Genomic DNA, 20,961 nt, shown 5'->3' with positions numbered 1-20,961 from the left:
TCAAACAGTTTCACGTTACAAAGTAGTCTGCAAGATGTTCCAGGGCACAGCCCGTGGTCTTCATATCAACATTGAATCCTATCCACCCACCCCTATTGTACATTTCCATCCAGTCCTGGGTATCGCTAAATCAAAACATTCCCATTTTCATCATGCCTCACTTCACTGTCCAGTGGACCCCGTACTCGACGCTGCGCTCAGCGGCCTAGGAGGAAGCACCGGCACGCCGTGTCCAGCCGCCGAGTCCTCGCGCTGCATCGCGATACCCCCCATCATGCTCATGCCGATTCCCATCCCCGGCAGTGGCAACTGCGGCGGAGGGCCCTGGCCATCGCTGTCCTCGGCTTGACTGTCTAGCTGCTCCTGTGCCGCCTTAAGGTCCAGTTCACGCAGACGGTCCTTCTCGGCCGGGTCAATGATGTCGTCGTCGTCACTCCAGTACGGGTCGTCATCCTCCAGCTCAGGCATAGCCATGCGCTTCCAGAAGCGCAGTTCTTGCCTGACTGCCTTCTCATCCACAAGTCTGTTCCAGCGCGCCTCGTCCTCATCGTATTTGCACCGAAACTCGCGCAGGCTCTCATTGGCGCGCCCCGCATGAGCCTGCATCTGCCAGATCTGCTCGCGAAGGCGGGCGTTCTCCTCACGTGCATCGGAAAGTTGTTTGCGGTAGGAGCGGTGCCAGGAGGCGACGTCGCTTACGTGCTTTGTCTTGTACTCGTGGAATTGTCGCAGGAGGTTGGCCATGGCGCTGGCGTACTGTGAGAGGAGCTTCGCGTTGGCGTCGCGGCTAAACTTGGCCTTTTCGAGGGACTCGGTCAGGAGAGAGATGAGGGCATCGATATTCTGTTCTTGGCCTATACAATGACATTAGCATAATGCCAGGTAAAAGAATCTCGCGTGAGGGGCTTTGCGGCTACACGTACCATTGATTTCGTCCGAGGCGCCCTCAATGATCTGTTGGTTGTTCACACCGTGGGTCCTGGCCCTGTTCCTCACTCTCCCCAGCCCGCTGACAATGTCTTCTGTCACCCGGCGGTTCTCTGCCAGCTGGCGGCTAAGCTCCTCGACCATGCCGTAGATGTAGTTCAGCTCAGCCTGGTGGCCCGCGGGCGTCGGCACAGGCATTCCTGCCGCCATATTCGTGCCATTCATACCGTTCATCATGGCGATATGCTGCTGCTGCTGTTGCTGTTGCTGCTGGTGATGTCCAAAAATCTGATGCTGCTGGGGCTGTGAGGGGTACTGATTGACAGGAGCCTGCTGGTACTGCTGCTGATACTGCTGTTGGTGTTGTTGCTGCTGCTGGTAATGACGCGCCGAGGGTGTAGAGGGCGACGGCGCAGGAGCGGGCGATGACGGCGAAGATAGAGATGGATCGTGGGGGTTTGGGCCTTGGGGTGTTGGAAAGCTCATATCTTGTCCACCCGGGAACCTGGGTCTTGAACGTTTATAGAATGGTCTTGGTGTGTTGGTTGCGAGATGGAGCTTACGGTGTCTTTCTTTGGGTTAGCCTCGCGTTTCTAGCAGACTTTGGTACGTCCTCAAATGGACACACTCGATCGATCACTCTAACTCGCGCATTATCATTGTGCCGGCTCCACGCGACACCAGCCCCGACCAACACCATTAATGGCCATCACCAGCGCACAGGCAATGATACTCAGGAACAGTCCAAAAAGATGCGTTTCTATGCTAATTTTACTTTTCCTCTTGACTTTTTCGTTTCTCGCATGCTATCTCTTGCTCCGCACATTTTGAAAAATCCAACGCCTCATGATACTCCGTAACCGCATCTCACGAGAGACTCATCTTCGCTAAACGAGTGACCGAGCAAGGTAGCGACCGTCACAAAAACTGTATAGAAATGTCGTGTCATGTACTTCGTTTCGTCGTTGCCGTGCATTGCACACATGTCGTAACCGGGAAAGAATGCTCAACTCCTGCCCACCTCAATCCTTTTACTCGGGCGTATCAACCTCCATCCTGTCCTCTGGAGGCTTCGTCTCCACGGCAATCGTGTCCTCGATCTGCGACGTCTCGTGTGTCGACATGGACGTCGAGTCCTTCTGCTCCAAGGCTGGCGGAGGTGGTCCGCTGCTACTTGGAGGTCCTCCCATCCCATTGCTAGCAGATAAGCGGTACTCGCCGTCTGCCTTGCGCTCAATGATGCCTTCGTCCAAGGCCCACTGAGCCAGAAGGCTGTCAACGCCAAGCCTACCCCCCTCGCCCTTCTCCATGTGCCGTCCCACATGCTCTGTCCATTCGTCCCAAGACGAGGGCCCTTCAAAGACGCTTTGACAGCCTTGTTTTGGGCAAGCTGAACGCTGAGGCGGGTGACGCCGCTGGACAAGACAACTTTGCTGCATATCTTTGACATGAGTATCCCATTCCGTCTGGATTTTACTGTCGCCCTTTGCGATAGCCCGCTTGATTTGGAAGGGCGCGTGCATACGCCGCAAGTGCTGTGTGAACAAGTCTTTTCGGTTGAACTCGTTTCCTTTGCCGTCTGCGGCGCTTTGCGGGCACGACGAGCAGCGGTAGTACTGCAAGCACAGATGCTGCGAAGCAATGTGTCGCTTCCATTCGTTCTTTGACCCAAATGTGCTTGTGCAGCCTGCGAACGAGAATGCGCATGGGAATGGCCTGGTATGAGCTGCGGCAATGTGCTTTCTCAGCGAAGAAGAGTCCTTGAATGGCGCATGACTGCAATGATTGCAACGTGTGTCTTGTTTGGGCAGTGAACGGCGCGGCGCCTTTGCTGTCGGGTTCGTGCTTCGAAGTGACAGGGGATCATCGCCAGCAGCCTCATCGCCATCGTTTTCGGCTCTGATTTCAGGCATTCCGTCGGGGAGAATTGTTCGAGGACGGGGTGCATGCTGAGGCGTCTCATCGCTTCGGTGTCGAACATGGCTCAAGGCCTTGAGCTGCTCTGCGGCCTCTTGCATCTCCGCTGAGTCTTCGACATCATCCTTAGCCTTGGGTCGAGGTCCTGATGAGTTGGCATAGGTCGCCGACGTGGGGCTTGCTTGTGATCTATAGTCATTCCGTTCAACAGAGCTTGGCGGGTCTCTCGTGGCCGAGGAGTGATAGGTGTGTTCGTGCCCGTCGTCACGGCGGATACGCGCGGGCGTGCCAACTGCATGGTCCCTCGCTTCGAGAAGAATGCGGCCATCCTCGACTTCCTTAGCAGACGGCTTGATGCCAGAAGAGCCGACCAGTCTATGGTAAAGATGAATCATGTTGTGGGAACTGATGTACCCCAAGAAACAGCACACCTTATCATGCTGCACCACGTTCCAGATAGAGTGCGGCATGGAAATAAGGAGCATGGTGGGTGGGCCCAAGAACATGCCTTCAACTGCAATCTTGTCGCCAAGAGGTGGTGTGTTGTGCAGCCACTGGGAGAAGAACGACATGTCTGGGCTTGCATCGCCAACGAATGTGGTACAGACGAGAACACGATGCTCCTCGAATCGAAGGTCGACGACAGACTCTGGGTCAATCAGTTGCTCTTCACGATCTCGATTACCCTGGCCATCCGTGTCAAGGCCATTCTGTGAGCCAGTGCGGGGCCTAGAAGTCATCGGTGCGAGGCTGAGACTTTGGCCCTTCCCAGGAGTAAGCGGGATGAAAACGGGGTGTTGAGAAGATGGAGAATTGGCCGTGCTGCCGTTGGCTATTCGTGGAGCCTGGTTTGATTGCTGTTGCTTCAATGACAACACTTCCTCATGTAGCCTCTGTGCCGTAAAAGGACGGCCGGTATTGAGCTTGTTCAGAGCCTCAACTAGATTGGATGTGAAGGAACGCTCCGAGCCGTCAGAGGGACTACGATCTGAGGTGCATGCTGCAATGGCTTGTTTAACGCCATGGCTACCAGCCATGCGAGGGTCTGGGACAGAGCAGGTATCAAGCAGCAAGAGGATATCCGACTGGGCATCCTCAAATAAGCAGCGGACGCCATCCCACTTGAGCTTTGCGGCATCTTCCCGAGCATTGCTATCGAGAGGCTGTCAGAGGCAGGAGGCAAAGCACATCTGAGAGAATTGCCAACTCACCAAGCCCAGTAGAGCTGGCCATCGGAACCCACGTAGCCGTGGCCAGCATAGTAGATGATGAGAAGATGGTTGGCTCGGGCGTGCTCGAGGAAGCTCGCCATCTGAACCCCAAGCTTAATGCTGGGATTGGGCACGGTGGGAATATGCCATCGCTCAGTGCGAAACTTGTACTGCTTCTGGAAGACCTGCTCGAGGGCGGCCAAGTCCTCGTCAACTGACTCATCTTCTTCCCACCTTAGCAACAAGACGGAGACGTCGGTGTAAGGGTGACGCTCGGTCTGCCTCTGGATAAGCATGGCCGCATCTTGAAGATGGCGGGCGAAGGATTCAAAGTCATGGCGCTCTGACAGAGGGGCAGGAGCAGGGGCCTCCTGGACTGGATAGTGTTGAGGCTGATATCCAGGTCCTATTAGCAAGAAGTAGATGCATAGAGCTAGGAGGATCAAGAGCTGACCGATTCGTGGGGGTACTGGGAAGACTGAGGCTTGCTGGGAGGCGTGGCATTGACCTTGGGGGCCAGCTTTCGCTTTTTACTCGAGGGTTCCATCGACAGAGAGGGCAAGGCTGCGAATTGAATCGAGGTGGAGGCTATCGTCAGCAGGTGAGGTCGTCGGTGATCATTGATCCGAGGTCAAAGTCGGGAGCTGGGACCGAGTCGAAGGCAGGCCCAGCAACGCAGAGATACGGGGGGTTGAAAAGATTCGTCTCCTATCAAGTCGGTTGGTGAGAATGGAGGAAGCGGTGTAATTGGCAGACGTCGAAGCGAAAACAGAAGTCGATGCTACTTTACGACGCGGAGAATCGAATCGGACGATACGGTACGAAGAAGGGCAAGGGGACAGCAGAACAGAAGGAGAACACCAGGAGGGAGGTCAATGGAGGAGAAACAGAAAAGGAGCTGGGCTAGGCCACAGAGAAGCAGAAAGTCGCCGTCTCAAGGGACAAACAAAGAGGAGAGAAGAAGAGGAGGAGGAAGAGGGAATAAGGCTGGCGCAGGCTGGAATTGGGGGACCCAAGGCTCGGCGAGGCTGTCGCGGCCTAGGCCAAGTATGTAGACGTGTGGGGTATTTGGTGGTCTACCATTGGCGGATAGCCGAGGGAAAGATGGGCCGGGGCTTTCCTCTCAAGGTGGGGACAAAACGAACAGGAAGGCGAGAAGAGCAATCGGACCAGAGCCAACAGAGAAGGAGCGTGAGCGGAGCAGCAGCGGCAGCAACAGCACCTGCGAAAACAGACGCACAGTCGGAAGGAGGGGCGGCCTCCGCCTTCTCGTCAGCCTCTCTTTGGACCTTGTCACCTGTTGTGAGCAGAGCTGAGCTGTTCGCCTCGCACAAAAGGACCACCACAAAACCACAAGCAGCGCACAAAGCAAGGCCTCGATCAAGACTCACTTTTCTTATGTCTCTTGTCTCCTGCCTCTCAGCTGGTTCTGCCCGTCTCCAGTCTTAGCTAGGGGTCGAATTGACGGCTGGAACCAGAGATGGGATGACTGACTTGCTTCACGGAGAGCTTGATCAACAGAGGAGGAAGAAGAGGAGACGGCAACATGCCAGAAGGTCGACATTATTTCTGTACGGCTGCACAACTCATCCACAGCTCGCACAGCTCACTCTCACACAAGACTCGACACAGCCGGCTGATTACGGCTCTTCAGCCAATCCGAGCCTCAACCTGCCCTTTTTCCCCTCCATCCTCACCATCACACGCACCGGCAGACTCGCAGAGACGCTACGAGGAACCCAGACCCAGCATTGCCACGATCCGGGGGCAGCCCTGTGTGGGCCGCGTCTTGGGCCTGGAGGGTTTTCTGTGGTTTTGGCTCTAGCTGGTCGGCTTTCAAAGTTTCAGCAGCGCCCGCCACTCAATCGTCTTCCCAACAGTCACAGGTTCTCGTCTCTTTCTTCCATCTTGGCGATTGTCCTTGGTCAGACTCGAGGGATGGCATAAGATATCGAAGCCAAGGGCGATGTCGCAGTGAGCTCTCGAAGTGGAGTGATGGCGCACCCCCTCCTCAACCCCGGCAGGCCTCTTGTCGGCGGGCGACAACTTGTCAAGACGGCTGTGGACAAGTGCAGACGGGAGACGCTTAGTGGACGGCGAGGAGGAGGCCAGAACGCGAAACGGCCGGGTCGGCGACGAATTGGACGAGGCGGCACAAGAGGGCCGGTCGGCAACCTTGCCCTAGACACGCGCTACGGTAACACTGACTGCAGATGCACAACTTGTGTTGCCAGTCGTGAGAGGCCATGGGCAAGGTGCATATCATGCTCTCTGCCAGAGGCAATTCGGTGAGAGACCCAGCCTGTCTGAAACCACCATGACCCAGACCTTTGATCATGAGGCCAGGTACGGCTGCAGAGGTTGTCGCATAACATAGCTGGCATCCTGCTGTACAAAGAGGTGCGCCAGCATCTGTGAGATTCAGCCAAAAGACTGGGCGTGGGCAGGGCTGACACGTTGTAGCGAGGAGCAGCTACGAGGTAAACAAAGGTATCCATCCATACGGCGCGATACCTGGGCTGGCATTGTCTGAGAGATGCATAGAATCAACCGATGGCATCAACTTGGGTGCAAAGCAGGTGGAGACTTCGTATTGCTCTTGTCTGTCTGCCGAGGGAGGATAAAAGCTGACGAGTTCGCCGTGACTTCCGCTCGCGACATGATACCCAACTTTCTCTTGAGAAATCTGACCATGGGAAATGCCGAAGGAATGCTGACGAGTTTCCTATCCATCCGAAGTGTCAGCCAGTGAGGCGTGGTGAGCAGCGGATACGGCAACTGACTGTGCCTTGAGCCGCGCCGCGCCAGCCTGACGTTGGTGAGCAAAATAAACACACAACCCGATAGCGAGCTGAACCCTTGCTTGCCGTGTTCCACCAAAACATGTCTTGATTCTAAGGCTAAAACACGCAGCTCTTTGTTGAGTTGACTCGGTTGTGAGGCAGCCTTTACTCAACATCAACTATCCCGGCACTTCAACTCCGTACGGCTGCCAGGTTGTTCGATGGAGGCAAACGAAGATCTCGTGGACACTCTTGCGTAGCATAGACGGGCTCCCTCATTGACACCAAGGATTCGGGATTCAACCGCCTCTCCTGGCCCTTGATAGATGTCGCGTCCATCCGTTGAGACCCCAAAAAATGACGAGACAAGGCTCGGGTCGCGGCAGTGTGGCGAAGCACCGCCACAAACAAACCCGCCGTTCCATCCCCGTCCACAGGCGGACATCCAATCAGAAGCTTTAAGACATCTCGTAGCACTTGGTATTGACAAAGTATCCCTACCCTCGGCCTTTCTATTTCCATGCAACAAATCCCATCCAGTCTTTAGGGAAATCCCAGCAATGGAAGATGCATCTAACGACGGACCTGTCCCCTCCCGTCGTTTCCCCCTTGTCGATCACGGATGCGATCGATCTTTGTCTGCGAACCACGGCGTAGAGACTCTTTAGCGAGAGGCACGAGGCAAAAAGGCCAAGTCTTTTGAGGCCCAACCGAGCGGACTGCAATCATGTCAAGGGCCTTGATACGGAGAGCCGAACGAGAGCCAAGACTACACAGCCACTCTCCTTCCGTCTCGTGTTCTCCACAAACCACATGAGATTTTGGCTGCAAGATATCTCGGCATGCCAGTTTGGTTCGCTGCCCACATTCACGGCAGTTTCAGACAAAGATGTAGCCCACACTCAATATCAAACTGAATTCTAGAGGCTTCTCTTCTTGGACCACCGTCACCAATCAGTCTCATTAATCATGCGGCAAGCTAAACAACGGGCGCTACTGTCAAAGAGCTGTCACCGAGAGAGGTCCAAGAGCTTGAGCTTCTGTACCGGTTCTGTACCTTCGCTGTAACTCACAGAGCTACAGGGGTCGAGGGGCGCTAACTGTCCCATGGTTCCCAGCGAGCTACCCCACTGAAAATAGAGTCTCCGGGTTGTCCGCTCACTGTTGCGTCACGGCTCCCAGGATCCCTCCATCGACCTGATCCAAAAATGGGCAGGAGCGGGGCTCACTGCGTTACGTAGTGCTCTGTCACTGACGGGAAGGATCCATGGAAGCCTGCCTGCCCACCTTAAGCCCAACCAAAGAACGACTGCAGCTCCAACCAAACCCGACTTCTCCAACAAACACCCAAGACTCATACCTCAGCGCACGAGACGTGATCAGGCCCATTGTCTCTCAGCGCACCATTCACCTGATCTCGGCTGTCGTTCACGTTCACAGCGATCACTAAACCCTTACTACGCCATTAGCGCGACGTCGTCACCTTTGACAGTCATATCAAGAATCTGCCCCTCGAGAGATTCTAGTTTACCCGGGCGCAAAAGCGCATACCAACCACCTTTCCGCACCCATGGATTCGTATGGGGTTAGGAGGAAAGACACGACCAAGGGGCCTCCCCTTCGAGTTCTATCGCTCGGTAAGCGCCTCGTCTACCACCTTGGAGAGCCCTTTGCTAACCCGCGCAGATGGAGGAGGCGTCCGCGGTTACTCGATCTTCATCATCGTTCAGGAGCTGATGCACCGAACCTTTGTCGAAATGGAGGGTCGCGCTCCCAGGCGACACGAAATTCCCAAGCCATGCGACCACTTCGACCTCATTGTCGGTACCGGCACCGGCGGTCTCATCGCGCTCATGCTCGGCCGACTGCGCCTCGATTTGGAAACATGCAAGGAGCTCTACGTGCGTCTCACCCGCATGGTCTTTGAGACGGACAAGACGATTGCCGGAATTCCCTATCGATCGACCCTCTTCAAGGCCAGCAAGCTCGAGGAGGCCATCAAGGCTGCAGTCCAGGAACATACTGTCAAGGAGAGGGAGGGCAACGACGGTAGTGAAGCTGACCTTGTCAACCCTCTCAGCGCCGCCAGCTATTCCAGTGCCGGCGCTCCTCGCCGAAATCAGAGCAATGCCAGTACTATCAGCTTCAGTGCTCGAAGCCCCGCCGCCCAGATGGCTCATCGACCAGCCTTCAACTCGAGATATGGCGACCCCAACGCACGGCTATACGACCACAGAGAAAACCGCACCAAGACGTGAGTTTCCAGGATTATTTACCACATCAGGACAGTAATCGCTAATATTTAACAGTGCTGTAACGGCAGTGTACAAGGGTTCCCCGCGAGGCTCGCCAGCCGCCATGCTACGATCCTACGACTCCCGGAAAGAACCAGCTCCCGAATACGATTGCAAGATCTGGCAGGCTGGTCGAGCCACTTGCTCCATCGGTCTCGCGTTCAAGCCCATTACGATCGGCCAGTCGGTTTTCCATGACGATGGTGCGGGTACCTTCAACCCTAGTCCCGAGGCGCTTGACGAGGCTGTGGTCAACGAGTGGCCTGGGCGCGAAGTGGGCGTCTTCGTCAGCGTCGGTACTGGACGTCGACCCAGAGGCAGTGATGCAAACTCTCAAATATGGTATGAGGGGTTCCTGGGCGATTATGCTGATGCACGAAGAAAGTTGATCGCAAAGATCGAGAACTGCGAAAAGATCCACGAGTACATGATGCGGGAGCACCTGGGGAAGCGTAATGTCAGCATCGACGCCTACTACCGCCTCAATGTGGAAGTCGGAGTAGGCGAGTTCGGCATGAACGAGTGGACCCGGCTGGGTGAGATTAGCACAGGGACACGACGATATCTGTCGAGGGAGGCGGAGCAGAAGATGATTCAAGGCGTCTCGTCAAAGCTCGCCAAGATCCACAGAGCCAAGCTGCGTCACGAGCGAGCGCCCCAAGGAATTCCAGAGCTGGTCAAGTCAACGTCAAGCACGTGGGAAACACCACTGGCATTTGAACTCCCCGGAGATATTCCTACAACGGTTCCGCTCCCTCACAGCCCAGCGAGCCGGTCATCTTTCGAATCCGGATCAGATAATCTACAGATTCACAGCAATCACGCAAGCTCCCCTCGAGCCTCCAACGAGCGCATTCGCCCGGGGACATCTAACTCGCACAACTCTCCCCCTCTGGGTCCTCGTGTGCCCGGAAATCCGAGCGCCAGCGCACCCAACCTTCGGCCTGAGGATCGTCTTAATGCTTCGTTGCCGCCGCCGCCCCCACAGTATCGAGATACATCGGGACAGGACCTGATTGCCATCATGAGCCCTGACGAGCATCCTCGGTCGCCACCAATGAACCACACGATGCCAACGAGAATTGAGCCTCCGCCGCTGCCACCAAAGACGCCACTTCCGGAGAGCCAGCAGCAGCATGGCGGCAGACGGCCTCCAGTAGTCCCCCCTCCATACCCGGTCGATGATGACGAGCCACCACCTGTGAACATGGCTCGCAAGCCCGACTACAGGGGAAGATGAAGTTGCCGAATGATGAGATCTACGTTTTTCATACGTCTTGTTTCACGAACAAAACTGGAGAGATGGGGTTTTCTTGAACCCGTCAACATGCTTGGGCCCGGTCGAGATAGGATTTAGAGCCCCGACAGGAATGGCGTTGAAGTCGGGGACACGACATGATGATTTTTTTTCTGCTTCTGCACAATTAGATACCACCTGGGTTTCTTTGCCGCGAATTTGAAAGTACATGATTGAACGAGATGGAGGATGACAATCGGGCTTCTTTTGGATGGATACCACTCAGCTACCTACATGAATATGAGATGAATAGTGTGCGCTTTCTAATGATAGAACTATAACATGCGAGACTGGAATAGTACAATGTGAATCCATGGGTAAATCTGTAAAATGATATGAATAGTCTTTCTTTCTCTCTGATGCGCGTTCCTATGTATAATATGACTTGTAAGCGAGTCTAAGATCTTGATCAGCATCTACGTAGCGATTCGTCATGAGCCGAGCGTCCCGCAAGTCGTACGCCAGCATGAGATCCGTGGAGCAGCAAGCGCCTACTGCGAGCCAGGACCAGGGTGCTGGGTTCCATTCAGATAGCCAGGGGCTGCTGCTCGGTCATAAGACAAGATGGAATTTTGCCTGAACTGCACGACACCTGCAGCGGGATAATTAGATGCGTTTTCCTAGTGGAGTTGTTCCAAGGATTCGGCCGCTACTGATAGGTGCGCCGGGGGAGATTGATGGGCTTGAAGCCTACAGTAGCTTGAGGTTTTTTGTTGGTCGGCAGTTGAAGCCGAGACAGCAGAGATGGGCATGTCCAGGATTGAAGCGGCGGTTTTGCTAGAGATCTTTGGTGGCTTGAACTGGTGATACTCAAGGCTGAATGAGACGCTGGTCGTTGAGGTCGTGGATCGGCATGACGGTGAATGCCGTTCGGCAGTGGTGTTTGCCGTGTGTGCCCTTGCCCCGCCAAGGCCAAGATGGTCATTCTTACATGCAGATTCGGCGTCAGTCATCAGGCAACCAATGCAGTGTGGGTTGAAATAAAGAATCCAAGCCTTGTCTTTCTTTTTCACTGTGACCACGTGTGTTTCTCCCAAACACTATTACAAGAAGCAAGCATAATCTGTTCAAGTGATAAACCCAAGCTTGATCCGGAGTTCCTACTTCATGGCGGACCCGGAAGTCCAGATCAGCACACGCTAGAGATGAGGGGAGCGGCACTCTCCGTGGACCCCGACAGGACAGGGTCCAGAGCTCCCAGCAGCTCTCAAGCCTCTTTTTCTTTTCGCCTCTGATATGTGTGATGAAAGTGATGAAAGGGGTCTTTTACAGCATGCTACGCAGTTTTGGGCAAAGGGTTATGTATCAGGTAGAGTGCACGATTTGGGTCTACTGCAACCTAGAGGAAATCTAGATTCAACTTTGTGAGTGAGGAAACAATTCGAGACAACAAGGCTACGGTTCCTTCACTTCGTACGTACCTACCTCTCTAGGTAAGGGACTCATTGATCAGCTCATTCGCTGGTTGGGTACGTAGAAAAACGTCCGGCTTATCTCCCCATCGGCATCCACGACGTGACGTGTGGCCCTTGCCTTTTTTTTACCTTTCCACTCATTCAAGTCGAGTCGAGCCGCTTTCACATGAACCAGAGTACAATCTGACTGGAGCTCTCCGCAGTCACAGCGCGCGCTTCCATCGCTCCTTGGCTAAAGCAAGGCACCCTGTCTACCTCCGCGGGCAAACACCAAGGACCTACAGTAGCTTTGCCTGCCCGTGTGCTTGGGTGCAGTAGCATTCATTCTGGACTTGCGGTGGCTTCCCCTCCTTGGACGTTAGCCAAGACCTCCTCTCCCCCCCGTGTCGTGTCTTCAATTGCCGAACCCGCCCTGTCACTGACGGATGGAAGCTTGGGTACGAAGTTACATCCAATCCTGTCTCGACGCCCAGACTCTCCTTTCATCCATCCCGTCCTCACTTTCTCCCTCACTCAACAAAAAAATCTCTTTGGCCGTGCCATCTCGCATCAAGATCACAAACGAGCTCGCTCCCCAGTAACACGCCAAGCCGAGGGGCACAACGGCCAGGGGCACCCAGACGTCATTGCATCGTCGTTGATCAACCGTGGGGGGGAGGGGACAACAAACTTTGGAATTTGTCACCTTTCTTTGTCCCCCTTTGTGCGCCAAAATTTGAAGCACCAGCAGCCCCGGGGGCCCCGAAGAATCTAGAGACCTTGTTATTTGCGACGCTGGGAATTCGATTTTTGGAAGAAGGACATCGGACACGAACTTGATCAGAGAGTGAAAGAGTGTGTGGACGACTTCAAGCTTGCATCTTACACCCGAGACGCACCCCGTAGGCAAGCCAACGCGATCTTGGGAAGACACGAACCAACAACACCTTTGACGCCCTGCAGCGAGACCCCCCAAAGCTCGCCCAAGAGCTTCAAGCAGCGCCACCATACACGCGACCAGAAACTGCTCCGATTCCAGCTATCCCATCTCCGGCCTGGTGAACCGCCTTTGCCGCGTTGATCTCTAGCCAACATCGTGCAGACTTGTTCTGCTTGAGCTTCTGGTCCTCTTCCATGCCGACTTGAACGCGGCCGCCGCAACCTCCTGACGTGTTTCTTCATCAATCTCACCACGGCTCGCTCGCGGCTGGTTCATCTTGCCCGTATCTTCCATCTTGGGACTCACCATCGCGCCGCTTTTGACTTATCACCTCGCACCACTCCCGCCGTTGCCTCGCATGAGCCACCACCGTCCTTGGCATCCGCATCTGTCCCAGGAACAGCGCCTCGACCTCGACCTGGCCCATTCCTGTCGGAGTCTTGGCTCGCCGTCAACCAACGACTTTATCTATCACTTTTCTTGAACTTTTGTCGCGCGTCGCGTTCATCTTTAACAAGACCGACACGACTTTGTACTCACTCAGGCGAGACCACGCTTTGATTCCTCGCTTCAACTTTCTACTCCGAGCTCTCCGACTCCCCAGTCTTGAATATCCCGGTGCCAAGCCCGCGACCCGGTCCCGCGTCACAGCCGGCACAACGGCGACGAAGCGGCATCATGCCGGGGGTCGAAGCCATGCAGGGGCAAGCCGGCCGCCGGCGCGCTGAACGCCAGACGTCATCATGCACCGAATGTCGTCGCCGGAAGCAAAAGGTACCGTCATTTCTCACTTTTTCCGGCTTTGGCCCTGTCCCCTGTCAGATCGTGTCGGCGCCGGATCGTGTAACTCGTTTTCCTTGGCTCGATGTTGTTGTACATGCCGGCGATCCAGCTCGTGATTCCCTAATATCTGCACTTGTCCGGCAGTTGTACCGATACGATATTCTACTTGTCCCTGCATCTTGGAACTAACTAATCTCGCCTCAGTGTTCACAAGGCCAGCCGTGCACAAACTGTCTTCGCCGATTTCCCCAGCCCATTTGCGAATACAAGGTCAAGTCCTCGAAAAGGTGAGTTATTCTTGACTCTTCTCTAGGTTTTAGCCTGGGTGCTATTCTCTCAAGCGTGCTCTCCCCTAGTATTGACGATCGAAAGGCTGACGCCATGCTCCTAGATCTTCTCCCCCGTCTTTCCTCCAGAAACCACCTCCTGCGTTAGCCGTGCGACAAGGACCATACGCTCACTTGAATCCTGCCGATGTTCAGGAAGCTATTATCAATCTAGAAGATGCCCTGTCAAGTTCTTCTGGCAGCTCCGCCCAAAACCCCCATTCAAAGATCAGCGCCTGGGTTCCGTTCAAAGTTGTCTCCAAGGAGGTTCAAGATGAAGACGAAGCCATACTCAAGTCACTTCAGGTCATCGTGGAACATCGTCTAACCTTGGCTAACCGTATCTATTTGGACGAACGAGCCGAGACCACAAAGGCATTCTTGGCGCACCATGAAGGTCGGCGACCTGTTGGATTACCAGTCGAAGGCTCCATGGAGCAACTACGATTATTGCCAATGGAGCCTACTAATCTGAATAAGGAGTTGGTACGCATACGTAAGTTTGATCTTGACGGTATACTTTGGTGACACGGCTAACATTTATTCTGATCTCAGACCTCCAGTTACTATGCCGTTTCAAGTGCTCCGTAGATGGAAACCCAGACCCAAGCAATGCCTTCATGAAATACTGGGTTCCCTGCTGCGTGCAGGACCCCCTTCTTCTCCAGATTGTTCTATTCACATCGTCATGTTTCCTTTCAGAGACAGGACACATTCCAAAGATAATAGCAATGATGCACAAGGGCAAGGTGTATCATTTGCTCAACTCACAGCTTCGAGACGAGGCCAGCCAAACCAGCGACGCGTCAGTTCTCGGCGTCGTTCAGATGGTTGCTGATTCTTGGTATTGGGGCGCCACGGCTGATCTCAAAGCCCACATCAGAGGTCTAAAGCAGATGATCAGGATGCGAGGTGGTCTAAGTCAACTTGGACTGCACGGATACCTAGCCAAGATGATTATAGTGTAAGTTGATGCTAACATTCAGAGGCATGAGCATCAGCTTCATGCCTCGAGTCTTGGTTGTTCAGGAGCTGACCCGAGATAGTCACGACGTTGTCATGGCACTTGCCCACGAGATCGATCCATGCATCTATGGTCATCCTGGATTCACGTTCCAGGATCCTATCATGGTTCCCTTCAAGACGGCCTTGAACACCCCTCTCATTTTTGGATGGCCAACTTTCCAGGGATGCTCAAACTCCCTGCAGCTTCACCCAAGCACAGCTCAGATTCTTGATGACATGCGTTATCTGTTTGACGTTGTTCTATCCCTGCCAGAATTTCCCAGCGCGGAGGAATTTGACAATGTTGTAACCACAGCTGGTTGGGTTCAGGACAGGATATCTGACCTTCCAGATGACGCTCCGTCCCGACGATCACCAGAATATCGCACACCTTCTCGATCAAGCTCTGTCGAAAGCCCGGCAAAGTCACCAGGTTCCGCAAAGTCCGACAAGTCTTCCCCGCCTGTTGAACTTCCAGACATGATGTATCGTGTCGTCCGGTTAACATCCCTGATCTGGGTTCGGTCAATCCTCAACCGCTCCCCAACCAGCACAATGTGCTCGGAGCGCGATGTAATGATAATCTGGGGCTCAGTATGGCAGGCTGGCCTACCCTGCTGGCAAGCCGTGGTCGGCATCTTTGTGTGGATTATACTGGCACTTGTTCCCAGCTGTCACAAGACACCTGCTGGTCGCTTCATGAAGACGCTGATGGTTTCCACTTTCATGTCGATCGGGGTTGACAATTGGCACATCGCCATGGACATCACCAGGACCGCTTTCAAGCTACAAAGATGGCTTGCAGGAGGCAGGATTCAAGCAGGTGAGAAGGGTCTCAGCGGAGGGGAGACTGTTGTGGATAAGTACGGATTTGTCATGAAAGAGATCCTGCCAGAGATTCAGCTCCCAACCGACGACGAATGATGGACCCGAATCCAAGACACGGCAGTTCCCGCCTGCATCTGACGTGGGCACCTGAATGGCTTCAACGCTGAGCGGGCTGAAGAATGCAGCCATTCAGGCGTCGACTATGACGACATGTTTCAGATCGACCAGCGACATAATGTAAGCAAGCGCTCCACTCCAGCATACTGAGACCCCGAAAAGCGTCAAATACTCGCGTCCTCCTCGGCGGTCTGATGCAGATGGCTGCTTCTTCCCTTTCTCCCCCCGTCCATTGACGGTTGTGTCTTTTTGAGATTGTACTACACCGCATTGTTCTATCGACAGAGTCACAATGTGTGACTTTAATCAACTTAGCAAGGATATACCAAATGGGATTGTGCTCCTTCCGGGACAAGAGGGCTATGAGGAGGTCCTTGACAGATGGAGCGTGGCCTGTGTAAAGAGGGCGGTGCGTACGGAGTATTGTTTCACTATTTGTCTACCCTGTGGCTAATCGCATTGTAGGCTGCTATTGTTTTGCCTTCGAATTCACAAGAGGTTGCTACTGCTGTGAGATTCGCAGTTTCGAACAAGATAGTCATGACTGTCTGTGGTGGTGGACACTCTTCTAGTGGGACCTCTTCTTCTGAAGGCATGGTCATTGACCTGAGGAAGATGCGAAAGGTCAAGGTCGACACGGAAGCTATGACTGTCGAGTTTGAGGGAGGTTGTCTCTGGAAAGATGTCGATGCTGCCCTTGAACAACATGGACTGGCAACCGTCGGAGGTGTTGTCAACCACACAGGAGTTGGGGGGCTAACGTTGGGTGGAGGGCACGGATATCTGACACCTCTCCACGGACTGACTATCGACAATATGATTTCCGCAGATGTTGTTCTCGCCGATGGCACCATTGTGGAGGCGTCAGAGGACAAAGATCCAGATCTCTTCTGGGCTATTCGAGGGGCAGGGGCTCAGTTTGGCGTTGTGGCCCGTTTCGTCTCACGCGCCCACGAGCAGGGCAAGGTCTGGAGTGGCACGTTGGCATATTTGGCTGACAAGCTGTCCGCCTTGCTATCCGTTGCGAACGATCTTCACCAACGACATACCTCAGAAGGCCATTGCCTTGCTCTAGGGATTGGCTTTGGGCCGGACGGCACACGCGTTGTTTCCGCGATCCCCATGTTCCATGGCTCAGAGACAGATGGGAGAGAATACTTTTCAGGTCTCCTCAGTGTTGGACCAATCATCGACAACACCTCGGTGATGACGACAGCGCAGATGAACACTCTCATGAACCCCATCATGGAGCACGGCATCAGGCGCCTAATGGGTTCAGGGAACGTGATAATGCCGCTGGACGTAAAGTCCATGTTGCAGAACGCGGAGGAATTCTGGGAATTTTGCGAATCTCACAAAGGCATGGGTCATTCTGCACTTGCCATCGAGTTCTTTCCGACGGATAAGATTCGCGAGGTTGCGCAGGATGCCACGGCATATGCCAACCGGGGAGACTACTATGATGCCATGACGATATTCGCGTGGGAAGATGCAGCCCACGATGCAGAGGTGCGCCGTTTCAACCGGGATCTCTGCAGACGCATCCGCGAGACGAATGGTTACCAGGCGGTCTCTGGTGGTCACTGGAGCAAGGGACCTGTCGGGGTGTACATCAACATTGAGGCGGATAGTGTCTCGCCCAAGGACGCTTGGGGAGTAAATCTGCCGCGGTTGAGGGAGTTGAAGAAGAAGTATGATCCACAGAATGTGTTTCACAAGTGGCATGGCATTGCAGAGACGACAGAGTCTGTATCATGAAGACAGATTTGGGTATAGAAGGAGGGTGAAGGTGGTTGTTCAGGCACTAAATGTTATTTTCAGATAATAGGAAATTGCCAAGCAAGTTAGACTCAGTCTCAAAGTATCGTGATATTGGTCTAGACATTTGTTACCGCGTGTTTGAGGTGAGCGGGAATAGGGCTGGCCGAGTAAAAGTCATAACGAAGGAGCAGCGGTTAGCCCGCTCAAGTCGGCAAATGTCCATCTGCTTCTGACTCCTTTGTAAACGGGAATCTATGCTGTTTCAGGTCTGTTTCATTTTAAATAACAGTCAGTAGTTGTATGAGAAACGAAGGGTCCCGTCAACGGAAGCGTCTATGGGTGATGGCCCCATATGTCCGGGGAGCACAGCTCAGTATTGCATTTAAGGCTCATAGGGATCCCTATCGCCGGATAAATAAACAGCATATAAGGAGTCCTAAGTACCTGATCATATAGACTTGATGGAGATTACTATTGGCCCAGGTATCTGTCTTCTCACGGCGACAAGAGCGTGTCAGGCAAGATAGTAGAGAACGCAATTCCAAGGCCAATGTTGATATTGAACCCACAACACTTACATAGCATAGGTATATCGGTCTCAAGTTTGCGCCAACCAGGGATGCTTACCTCGTCCATCTCATCTTGCGGATGTCCTGCTACGGGTTATAATAACCATGAGGTACTGAGACAAAGCTGTTCTGAATGTCAATTTCTAGGCCAGCGGGCCAATTTTATACATACTCTCTGTTCTACCTCTCTGCCCCGAGCCCAGAAGACAGCTATTCCTTTTGTATTTCACCGCATCGTCCTCGTGAAGCTTCTCAAGTCGAATGTGCTGCGTTTCTTACCAGTAGCCATTCGTCTTGAGAACTCGGGTTTCAGGCGGGATCCATCAATGATGGATGCCATCTCCAGAGACCTAGAATGGTTCCTCAAAGTTCTAATGCATGGCACGTACGTCAAGATATAAAGGAGACGACAGAACGCCAAAAATTTCTAACTCTCATGGGTAAATTTGTGTAAATATACTAAAATAATATCCTAATATAATTAAGATATTAGATCTTTGTTATTTATTATTCTATTATTATGACCATATCTCCATAGTTACCTTTAGGCAAGGATAAGCTAATCTGACCTCATGTTTCGGTGTTTCCTTGACCTGCGTGCGTGGTTAGCCATACCCATGTTTGTGACGTCCATTGCCTGGTTACCCACTAGGTCAAGACTTGGTGTTGAACCGCTCGCTGAAGCATCCACGCATGCCAGCCAGTCGTCTCAGGGCTGAAGAGGGTGTTTTTATTATAGTTAATGGTAGGAAGCAGCGGTAGATGATGCTTCTTTGTTGAAGGAAATGCATCTCTCTACCTAGAGGCTCGGAACTGAGGGGAATTAATTCCATTGCTGACGGTATGAAACCTAGAATGTTCCGAATGAGAGCACACTAGAAGCCTATTCATGTCAGTATCAAAGTAGTTAACTTGACTAGAACACAATGACTATATGGGAGTGTGGTTACTGAACAAGTGCCCAGAACACGGAGGAGTAGGGACATTGTCCGGGAAAGAAGGCATGCACTTGAGATCTAGGTAAAGCTTAGTCCTATGTCTGTGATAGCTTCCAATGCTTGGGTATTGACGAGAGCGAATTCATTCGTGATGCAACGTTCGCGAAGCTCTCAGGAAGTGGCCGTCTTCCAGTTGTTCATGGACATCTAGCCAGCCGTTCTTTTCTGGAAGCACAAGCGAAGAGCCAAATGCCCGTCAGAACTGGCCTTTACAGAATAACAAGGTAGATTCTGCTTCAAGCGATACGATTCAAAAGATCAAGTTGAGATGTTTGAGCGAACAGCTGTGCTGGGATTACATTGGCCTTTTGATGCTGGTCGTGGGCAGGCGAGACAACAAGTACGCATCAAACCAACCCTAACCGTGACTGTCTTATTTGTTTCCTAATCTTGCAGTTAGGTCCCGTTTCCCATTACCAAGGAATAGCAAATAGAGCTCCCGAAATGTTTGCGGGAGCATTCACTCCTTCACTTACCCTAGGCATCATGTCAATCAATGCCCTCCACGAGCAGCATGGGATCTAGCAAGCTGCAAACATCATGATTGAAGAAGATAAGTCGACTTCATCCTGGATGGTCCGCGTACTCTAATGCAGTAAACCTGGGGTTACCTATACACACTTGACGACGATCCAGGATTTAGTGAGGGCTATACCGCCGACCAGGTATACAAGTCACAGTGAATCCGGTGGCTCTCCCTGAGACTATTTCATTTTCATGGGTTTAATTTCAACGTAACTTTTGCGAAACAGTACTCAGAGGTCTCCAAGGGTTACTATTGTTCACGGAGTGGTCTAGATGTTCTAAGCTTGGCTATTACCCGCCAACATACATGCGGTCTCACTGACAGATTGTGGCGTATTGAATGAGCACAGCTTTGCAACCAGAATCGACAGAAACTCCCTTCAGTTACGAATCCGGAACTCATTTTTATCTCACAGGTCGTTTTGTTTCGTATCTCATTACCTATGTGAGAATACTTCCCAGCCGGCGCAGTTCTCGATGCAGGTGTAGGGTAGTCCATGCACCCCGATTAGAGAAAATTACTCTTCAATACCGAAAATATTAGTTCATTTAGGATGTCTTCTTTAATATTCTTAGAAGAATTCATATAAATCTTCTAATGATTCTTCAGAGAAATGAGTCTATCCTCCATCCTGTTCTGGTGTCTTGTTGATTTCTCGACCCGCGTACCATGTTCGTTCCAATATGGACTTCCAATAGGATTCAAGACACACGAATCGCAAGATTAACCAGAAACGGCGCTGATGCGAAGTTTACAGCGATAGGCCTCAATGGCGATTGGGGAGCACGGTGGCTTAGATTGTGGTCCCCATCCGTCGCACCATCGAGGTTGCGGAAACTGCCGTGGCCACACCTCATATCATGAGACCTCACGATGGCCGGCAAGCAATGCTTCACATCGATCGAGAACCGGTTGTGAAATTGGTCTGTTTCTCGCCAGCGGGGAAAGCAGGCAGGTGACATGCCAGCAACCCACAAACATTGTTTCCCTGGAAGAAGAGGGACGACAATAGCGCCAGGGCTGACTAGGTACAAACGCCACCCCTTCCTTGTCTCTGAAGAGGGGCTTCCATGGGCTCACATGTTGTCTCCCATCACTACTGCGCACTACGGACTGGGTTCACAAAGGTATTCTGAGCTGAAGACGTGGGGAGGCAACTAGGGCTGAGCTGATGAGGGGGAATCAGTCAAGAACGGGGCGTCACAATTGATGATGTTGGGGTTAGTAAGTCATCAAAGAGACAGGGACCTCGCGTCCAAGGGCGTGGTGGTGGCGCTTGTTGCGT

At 53.0% G+C, this 20,961-nt stretch overlaps 5 protein-coding genes across 5 annotated transcripts; 3 read left to right on the top strand and 2 right to left on the bottom strand.

Annotated features, from left to right (window-relative positions):
- Window positions 1-162: 162 nt before the first annotated feature.
- Window positions 163-1,491, bottom strand: NCS54_00855700 (Hypothetical protein; the record flags this gene model as incomplete). The annotated part of the gene is made up of 2 exons (XM_053153940.1): window positions 924-1,491; window positions 163-854 (listed from the first exon to the last, which is right to left on the bottom strand). The coding sequence occupies exons 1-2, from the start codon at window positions 1,411-1,413 to the stop codon at window positions 163-165; spliced, it is 1,182 nt and encodes a 393-aa protein (XP_053009915.1). The 5' UTR covers window positions 1,414-1,491.
- Window positions 1,492-1,958: 467 nt separating this feature from the next.
- Window positions 1,959-4,602, bottom strand: NCS54_00855600 (Hypothetical protein; the record flags this gene model as incomplete). The annotated part of the gene is made up of 3 exons (XM_053153939.1): window positions 1,959-3,996; window positions 4,056-4,447; window positions 4,510-4,602. 3 exons carry the CDS (start codon window positions 4,600-4,602, stop codon window positions 1,959-1,961), a joined length of 2,523 nt encoding a protein of 840 aa, XP_053009914.1.
- Window positions 4,603-8,408: 3,806 nt separating this feature from the next.
- On the top strand, window positions 8,409-10,372 carry NCS54_00855500 (Hypothetical protein; the record flags this gene model as incomplete). The annotated part of the gene is made up of 3 exons (XM_053153938.1): window positions 8,409-8,475; window positions 8,525-9,092; window positions 9,148-10,372. The coding sequence occupies 3 exons, from the start codon at window positions 8,409-8,411 to the stop codon at window positions 10,370-10,372; spliced, it is 1,860 nt and encodes a 619-aa protein (XP_053009913.1).
- Window positions 10,373-13,441: 3,069 nt separating this feature from the next.
- Window positions 13,442-15,801, top strand: NCS54_00855400 (Zn(2)-C6 fungal-type domain-containing protein; the record flags this gene model as incomplete). The annotated part of the gene is made up of 5 exons (XM_053153937.1): window positions 13,442-13,537; window positions 13,751-13,833; window positions 13,938-14,368; window positions 14,428-14,836; window positions 14,919-15,801. The coding sequence occupies 5 exons, from the start codon at window positions 13,442-13,444 to the stop codon at window positions 15,799-15,801; spliced, it is 1,902 nt and encodes a 633-aa protein (XP_053009912.1).
- A 313-nt stretch (window positions 15,802-16,114) lies between these two features.
- Window positions 16,115-17,580, top strand: NCS54_00855300 (FAD-binding PCMH-type domain-containing protein; the record flags this gene model as incomplete). The annotated part of the gene is made up of 2 exons (XM_053153936.1): window positions 16,115-16,231; window positions 16,288-17,580. The coding sequence occupies 2 exons, from the start codon at window positions 16,115-16,117 to the stop codon at window positions 17,578-17,580; spliced, it is 1,410 nt and encodes a 469-aa protein (XP_053009911.1).
- Between the last annotated feature and the right edge of the window lie 3,381 nt (window positions 17,581-20,961).

The sequence above is a fragment of the Fusarium falciforme genome, chromosome 6 (assembly GCF_026873545.1).
Source record: "Fusarium falciforme chromosome 6, complete sequence".
Classification (NCBI taxonomy): domain Eukaryota; kingdom Fungi; phylum Ascomycota; class Sordariomycetes; order Hypocreales; family Nectriaceae; genus Fusarium; species Fusarium falciforme.
This window is presented reverse-complemented; position numbering and strand designations above follow the sequence as displayed.